The 8,542-nt window shown below is 35.1% G+C and overlaps 1 protein-coding gene and 1 long non-coding RNA gene across 2 annotated transcripts; both read right to left on the bottom strand.

Annotated features, from left to right (window-relative positions):
- Window positions 1-3,452: 3,452 nt before the first annotated feature.
- Window positions 3,453-5,152, bottom strand: LOC116851855. The gene is made up of 3 exons (XM_032831692.1): window positions 3,965-5,152; window positions 3,745-3,889; window positions 3,453-3,655 (listed from the first exon to the last, which is right to left on the bottom strand). The coding sequence occupies exons 1-3, from the start codon at window positions 4,083-4,085 to the stop codon at window positions 3,520-3,522; spliced, it is 402 nt and encodes a 133-aa protein (XP_032687583.1). The 5' UTR covers window positions 4,086-5,152; the 3' UTR covers window positions 3,453-3,519.
- Window positions 5,153-6,189: 1,037 nt separating this feature from the next.
- On the bottom strand, window positions 6,190-8,536 carry LOC116851856. Its single transcript, XR_004379661.1, has 2 exons — window positions 8,389-8,536; window positions 6,190-7,781 (listed from the first exon to the last, which is right to left on the bottom strand). It is a non-coding gene; the product is annotated as an uncharacterized LOC116851856 (long non-coding RNA).
- Between the last annotated feature and the right edge of the window lie 6 nt (window positions 8,537-8,542).

Raw genomic sequence — 8,542 nt, forward strand, 5'->3', positions numbered from 1 at the left:
GCGTCGAACCCGCGTTCTTGCGTCGAACCCGCGTTCTTGCGTCGAACCCGCGTTGCGTCGAATCTGTGTTGCGTCGAACCCGCGTACCCGCGTCGAACCCGCGTACCCGCGTCGAACCCGCGTACCCGCGTCGAACCCGCGTTCTTGCGTCGAACCCGCGTTCTTGCGTCGAACCCGCGTTGCGTCGAATCTGTGTTGCGTCGAACCCGCGTACCCGCGTCGAACCCGCGTACCCGCGTCGAACCCGCGTACCCGCGTCGAACCCGCGTTGTGTCGAACCTGCGTTACCGCGTTACGTCATACTCGCGCTTTATTGTGCCGCGATCGGCCAAGCGTGCCGGTTGCTCTCGTCTTCGTCATCGGGTGCTGTCGCCCTGTGAGAGTGTGTGTGCGTTGCAAGGGCCATCAAGGCTCAGGGCGCATCGTGCCGCCCTTGAGCCCGGACGCCGCGTGTAGCGGAGGCAGGTGCATTTCTCGCCATCACTCTTGAGTGCAAGTTCAGTAGGCCACGTGTACAGGCCGCGCTACCTGCCCTTGCTCACGTGCGCGCTCGCTCGGCTGTTCACGTGATCGGCTGAGGGCAGACGCCTCAGCCAATCACAAGCGTTTCTCCACGCTGTGTCCTTGCCACATCAGCGTGACTTTGTTTGTTTGCGCAACCGTGTCTTTTGTTCATGTGTGAGTTCGTCTCCTTTGTATCGCGTAATAAACTTTGACGACGTGTACTGCTGAATCGGGAGCTAGTGTTTTACTGCGACCCGAGCTTTCTCCTGTCCACGGAGCTATTTCCCGAATTCTCTTAAATTATAGTGGAGGGCCAAACAACGGCTGGCCTAATTAAATATCTCCACAAGTTATTATTATTATTTAAAGTAATCTTAATTTGGAATGTATAATCTTATTATGAACAAAAGTAAAACAGAAATACTAACTTGTTTGAAGGGTTTCGTTGAAATTATCTGAGAAAAACTACATGTCTACAATATATTCATCAACATCTGTTAACGTAGCATCTGAAAGGGAGAAGTAGTTAATAATTTTTCTTTATATAGAATATCAAAGAATTTGTAACTTTTATTATAAATATTATAGACATACACACAGGCGCGCGTGCATGCGTTTGTCTGTGTGTGTGTGTATACAGGCTGAAACTTGTTGTACGTGCGCTCGTATGCTGATAGAATGAGTTAAACTGAATGGAAAACTTGCATACTTGTGAATTTGCAAAATTCACAATGGTATGACGCTCGCAGATATAGATTTCTACTAAATTTTCACGTGTTTCATAAAATATTGTTGTCCGGCTTTTAAGTGATATCTTGAATAGTCATACTTCACTAATGATTTATACGAGTAATTATCTCATGGATGATATTGAAATATATTGAAAATGTCTACGAGCGTTATACGTTCCTGAGTGTCGAGTGCTATTTGGACTGTACGCGGAGCGATGAGGTAAGGAGAATAGCGCTAGATGGATCCGAGCCGAAAATCGACCGAAACGTACAACGTGTGCCCTGTTCTGTTCTAATACATTCTGACATAAAGCATAAAACATCTCACAAAATATGCACTTCTCAGTAAATGTACCTCAATATTTTCATGCACAGAATAATAAGGTGGATCGATTTATCTAAAGAAAAGACAATTCATTTAAAAAATATATAATTTGCAAAATGCAATTGCATATTATTTGATACAATTATGTCAATTTATCTTCAGATAAATCAATTCATCTCATTATTCTGTGCATCAAAATATTAAGGTACGTTTATTGAAAAGTGGATATTTTGTGAGATATTTTATACTTTATGTCAGAATGTATCAGAATAAAATATAAAATATCTCGTAAATTATTGACGTTTCGTTAGTATTACCTTCATACTTTTATATGCAAAATAATCAAAGGTATCATATAAGGTATATATCAGAGGTATTATGTAAGAAAAATCATATCATTCTATTTATAAGTGAAAGTGACCTTGAAAAGTTGACTTTTAAAATTGATTGTATCATTATTTGTCCCCCTTCAAATCGAGCAATTTTTATTTTTTCAAAATAAAAAATAAAACAATTTTTGAGGATGGTAAATTAAAATGGGTCACCCTGTATAATATTTTAAGAGGAAAGTCTCAGTTGTTCAAATTACAATTGAACATAAATTAATTAAATTGTTCAATTGGTTAGAATTAAAAAAATTTAACTAATATTAGTTGTGCCTAATTGTGCAGTAAATATTATAATAGTATAGTTAAATATTACTTAATACCAAGTATGTACCAGGTATGTAAATATGAAATCGGAATTTTTGTATAGAAAATACACGTTTATTGTATGAAAATGATAAAAAATATTTTATTCGAAGTATTGCCCATCGCTAGCTATACATTTTTCCCACCTGTCTGACAATTTGTGGATGCCACGCCAAAAAAACTGTTGCTCTTTTGAGGCAAACCAGTCATCGAGCTATTTTCGTACGTTTCCGTAAGAAGTGAAGCGCTGCTTAGTAAGTGCGTGTCCCATCGATGCAAATAAATAGTAATCGGACGGAGCCAAGTCTGGTAAGTAAGCCGCATGCGAAAGTATTTCCCAACTAAACGCCTCAATCGTTTCCATAACCAGTTTTGCTATGTGTGATGGTGCATTATCATGAAGCAAAATCACTTTGTGTTGCCTTTTTTTATATTCTGGTCGTTTTTCACGCAAAGCTTGATTCAAATCGATCATTTGTTGTCGGTAGCGTTCAGTATTAACGGTTTGGCCAGGTTTTAGCAGCTCATAATAGATCACACCCTTCTGATCCCACCAAACACAGAGCATTGTCTTCCGTCCATAGCGATTTGGCCTTGCAGTCGATGTCGATGGTTCGCCTGGAGTTACCCATGATCTTTTACGCTTAGGATTCTCAAAATATATCCACTTTTCATCGCCAGTCACAATTCGATGGAGAAATGACTTTCTTTTGTACCTGGCGAGCAGCATTTCGCAAGTGGTTTTTCGGTTTTCCTGCTGTCTTTCATTCAGTTCATGTGGAACCCATTTTCCCATCTTCTGGATCTTTCCCATGGCTTTCAAACGTATGGAGACGGCTTCTCGTGTCACATTTAATTGATCCGCGAGTTGTTGTTGCGTTTGAGTGTCATCCTCATCCAACAATGCTTGCAATTCGCTGTCTTCAAACTTTTTCGGTGGTCTTCCACGTTCTTCGTTTCTCACGTCAAAATCGCCACTTTTGAATTTTTTAAACCACTCAAAGCACTGTGATTTACCAAGAGCATGCTCACCGTAAGCTTCGACAAGCATTCGATGCGATTCTGCAGCAGTTTTCTTCAAATGGTAACAGAAAATCAATGCTGTCCGCAAATCGTAGTTTCCAGGCACAAAATTCGACATGTTCAACGCTATTACAAACTATGCTGTTGTATGAAACTTGTATTGTTGTGAGTTGAAAATCTTTGTCAGAGATGTCAACAAGGAAATGGCGCCAATGACGCGGTTTGACGGTAACTACATTGACAGCTAGGGCCATCTATGGGTAAATTCCGGTTTCATATTTACAGACCTGGTATATTTACCTTCAAATGATAGCATTTGTTTCATAGAACAGATATTAATGTTTGTGGTAAACGTTAATAAAAACTCTCTCAGTGACAACCTGAAAAAAATTAAAGTGTAACATTTAATTTAGTTGTTACTCGATTCAATATGTGTGTGTGTGCGCGCGCGCGCGTTATAAAATAATACCTTTGATTAACTAGATCCTCTTGCGCATTAATAATTTTAGTATCTAATTCTTTATTTGTTCTTGTGCGAGGTCGTCGAGGTCTAACACCATTTTTTAAGCGGCGTAAATCTAGTTCTTGATCAGTAATTAAATTCGATAATTTATCTGTGGAAAGACAGAGAAAACAGTGTAAAAAAATTTCTGTACTCTACTGATAATATTGTTCGATATAAACATTACTTAAAAACGTCCAAACGTTAATATTCCTCGTTCCTAGTTTCTGCACTGCAATATTATGGAAACTTTCCACTATGTTGTTAGTATGTACAGGACAACGATAGATACTAATTTTTGTTGCCATATTTAGTACCAAGTAAGTCTTAAATAGGACATGAATTGTAAAATATTTGGATAACAATTCGCAATTAGATCAGCTTCAGCTTGTATTATTAATAAAGCTTCTTGAAACATATCTGGTGGTAGCAAAGGCAATGTCATAGTCATTGAAAGTATTGTTTGTGGTAATTAGAAAGATGTAGTTTTCGCCATTTACGCAATACAGACTGAAAGAAAAGGAAATTAATAAATTAATAAAAAAAAGGAAATTGATAAATTAATAAATTTTTATATTTAAATACAAAAGTAAAGACTAGAAATATGAAAAAATATGGTAAAATTTTATGTTAAAGTACATGCTGAAATGCACCGAAATGGTCTGATTGATACAGTTATGCAAGGTGGAGCATTTATATTGAGACGTCTAAATATAAAAAAGAAATAAAGAAAATGAAAAAAAGTGTTTTAGACATAACTGTAGGTTTTTAAAGAGAGCGTATTATAGTGTTTGACCATCGAATGGAGTGTCAAAGTGAAATAAAAATAAACTTAATTTTTTTTAATAAAATTATATAGTTTTCTGATACAAATCAATTACTTTGTTCATTCTTCATATAAAAGTATTAGAGTAAGATCTTCAAAAAATAAATACTTTTTGAGTTATTTCACATTTTACTCTGATATTTTTTCAGTATGAGAGTGAAAGAGAGAGAGAGAGAGAGGGGGGGGAGGGAGGGAGAGAGGGAGAGAAAAACATGAAATATCTTATAAAGTATTCACTTTTTGATAACATCTTATCTTTAGGAGTAGATCCCATTAGCGCACGATACAATAGCATACATTCACTCACATCGACCGATGCCTAAAATTTTTCCGCTGGACCACCAATGAGACAATTATTAATATTAAATTAGCTAATCATCGATGTGGACTATCGAATCCCGTTCACACTTTTGTACATAATAATATAAAAGAAATCGATTACTGATACCAATATTAGTGCATCAATGATTTGTAATATGCAACGAATATTCTATTAAGTTTTTTTGTTTGTTGATGGCGATTTATTCTACTTGCAATTTTACGTATAAAAGTATTAAGATGGTATTTTGCAGTATTATATATATATATATATATATATATATATATATATATATGTGTGTGTGTGTGTGTGTGTGTGTGTGTGTGTGTGTGTGTGTGTGTGTGTGTGTGTGTGTGTGTGTGTAATATACAGGGTAATTAACCATAAACTCGACATCCATCCTATGCCGATAGAACGGATAGAACTGAACAGAACAATTATATACCATTTTATAAAATTTGCAATAGTTTACGAGAAATTAATTAATATGTATGAGCTAGTCAGCGCATGAGAAGCGGTAGGCCAGACTGTCTGAAGAAAAATATCTTATTTCTGAAGATCTCCTAGTAACGATAGGTATTAACAGATAGCGAGAGACGTGTTTCTAATACATACGCATATGTATCTCGCATTGTCATATCTCATAGCTATGGGCGGAGGAACGCGGCGAGCAGCGATTCACGAGTGTCTTGGTCGCGCGCTGATCGGAAACATCTTTCTTTCTACACGTCCAACCTACTGTTTTCCGTGCGCTGATTAGCTGAGACATATTGATTAATTTCTTATAAACTATTGCGAATTTTATAAAATGGTATATGACTTTTCTATTCAACACGATTCGTTCTATCGGCATAGGATGGTCAATCACCCTTTATATGCAGGGTGTCTGAAACTTTTCATGCAAACGCTCGTATACAGGATGTCCCGCGTAAGACGTGCCAAAAGAAAAATATAAGTAGAACAGATAAAAATGAACAAAAATTGTAGAGATAATTTTTCAAACAACCACGTAAAATTTCGAGATATTAATAAAAATAGTTGGACAACCCAGTGAGGAATGATTGATCGAAAAGATGTCGATTTGATATCGAAATAGCTACATCAGAATACATCGATTATTACATCAATTCGATCTTCTGGTGGTCACAGTTTCGACCTCTTATCGATATCGAATTGACATCAAATTGACATCAAATCGACATTGATGTGAAAGGTATTATGGAGTAAATTATGGAGTAAATTATGGAGTAAATTATGGAGACTTTAGTATATCAAGTAATGTTTTATTATAAAAAAAAAAGTACAGAAAGTTTACTTAGGAACAACAAGGACATTTCAGTCACAAAGCACAAACTACAATAACATATTAACTAAATAAACTAAAATCATATTAATCATGTGTAACGTCCTGGAGGAGAACGTAATCGTGCAAATGCTTTTATTAAGTTTCGGCCGTACACGCAGGTCGAGAAGCAGGTCAGTCGTCAGAATGTCAGCGGCTAGCAACCTTCAAAATAATCTCTATATATTTTACTAACTTATAACAATAACACTTTTAAATATGTGACATCACATAAAGTAAATTTTCCTCGTTAACGTATAACAAATGCATAAATTGTATTGTCTCGTCACATTTGTAACTATTATAAGGCTTCCGTTCTTCGCTACAACTGTTTGATGTTTAAATTAACTGTAAAATAATTGATTTTTTATGACGTCAAAAGCGAGATACAAAGAATTGCAACGTTTAAGTCCAGTTCTACATTCGGTGTTTAAGACTTCGGTCTTAAGACTTAAAACACCGAATGTAGAACCGAACTAAACAAAAAGATTTACTCACACAATGACATTTGTGATGGATTCAGTATACTTGTGAAATTGTCCGAACATTTCTCCTTTACTCGACAATCAATAAATAGTCATAAAAATAACATTGTCCAAAATCGTGAGAAAAGACCCAGACAACATAATGTCTACAATCGGGACATTAGACGTCTATCAGACGCTTTACTTAAAAACGACTGTAAAACGACTGTAAGACGTCTTAAAGAAGTCTTTTAGACGTCTTATGTCCCGATTTTAGACATGATGTCTGGGGAGGTTACAAAAAAAAGGTTTTATGTCAAGTTAATTTTGCGACTATTTAGATCGATGATTGTAGGAGTAACAGAAAAGTTTGCAGACAATTTTACAAGTATGCTAAATTTATCACAAAAGCCTTTTTATGAGTGTATCTTTTAATTTGAACGTTAAATAACGCAAGTATTTTTTGACATGTGTTTTCTCGTCTCTGACGTCATTAAACAAGACCAATTGCAGCGAAGGACCAAGAGCCTTAAAATATTTCTAAAAAAGCAATAAAGAATTACTATCAATTAAATAATTCGTATATAATTACAAATAATAATTACAAAAAATAATTACTATCAATAAAGTACGTTGCACTGAAATCACAGCAGTCTATTTCATGACTTAGAGAAAATAATACTCTTAAATGAATCTCTAAACTCCAAAATATTAATGATTTCCTAGTGAATAATTAGTATAACAAAGCACATATAATAGTAGAATTATGGACTTTTTAATACTGTACTTATAAGTTATGTAAATTATAAGAAAGGTTTAACTTGGATTTTTTATGGTATTTAGTAGACTTGTGTTGCTCGTCATTTTCCTTGCTATCTATTTGAAAATACTGAGGTGATTACTTCTTCTTCGTCGTCATTGATTGAAAATCATCAGTTGCCTAGTGCACTCTGTTATCATTTCTTTTACGCCACGGTGCATTCGCAAGCCAAGCACTAGCAATTTTATCACATAGTGTTAGGTCTTTGCTTTCAAAGCATATCATCAAAGCACCTAATAAATTGAAACAAAATTATATAAGGTCGTTAAAATATGAAGAAATGTAGTATAATAAATAATACATTATAAATTTTAATACAAGACGAATTGAAACATTTAATGAATGTAAGGAATTTTTCAAGTCTACCTTTCATCCCATACAGCACAGACATCCAAGGGATATCCAAAAGATGTCTAGAAGACGTCCAAAAGACATCCACAGGATGTTCATAAGATAAAGTGTGCTATATGGGATAATGTATATAGAAAATCTCAAAATAATTATAAAGATAAAAAAAATTTAGTTTCTTATTTCTGATGAAAAATAATAAATATTAAGTGTTCGGGCTAGTTTTGAGGGATTTTTATAAAATTATCAGAAACGATTGATTTGTTACAAAAATTAAATGTTACAGTATAATATGTTTGTTTTACAATTTAATTCAAATGATTAAAATGCAGAATATTCAATTCACAGCATATAAAGGCAAAAAAGATAAATTCAGCTAAAAAGAACAGGCTTTATAGTCAGGTAGAGCACCGGTTCTTAAGTTAACTTCAAAATCGACTCATGTTCAAATGAAGTAAATCATTGGCATATTATACTTATAGTAGTACTTACAGGTCTATCTTCATTGTCCATTATCGTACTAATACTCTGAGATTTTGGGATGGAAATAATAAACCAACAAATTTGATATCACTTTGAGAACGTTGCAATAAATATTCCTCTCTTCCCTCTCTCTCTCTCTCTCTCTCTCTCTCTCTCTCTCTCT

The sequence above is a fragment of the Odontomachus brunneus genome, unplaced genomic scaffold, assembly GCF_010583005.1.
Source record: "Odontomachus brunneus isolate Ranch 3 - 2012 unplaced genomic scaffold, Obru_v1 Obru_scaffold_194, whole genome shotgun sequence".
In the NCBI taxonomy this organism is placed as follows: domain Eukaryota; kingdom Metazoa; phylum Arthropoda; class Insecta; order Hymenoptera; family Formicidae; genus Odontomachus; species Odontomachus brunneus.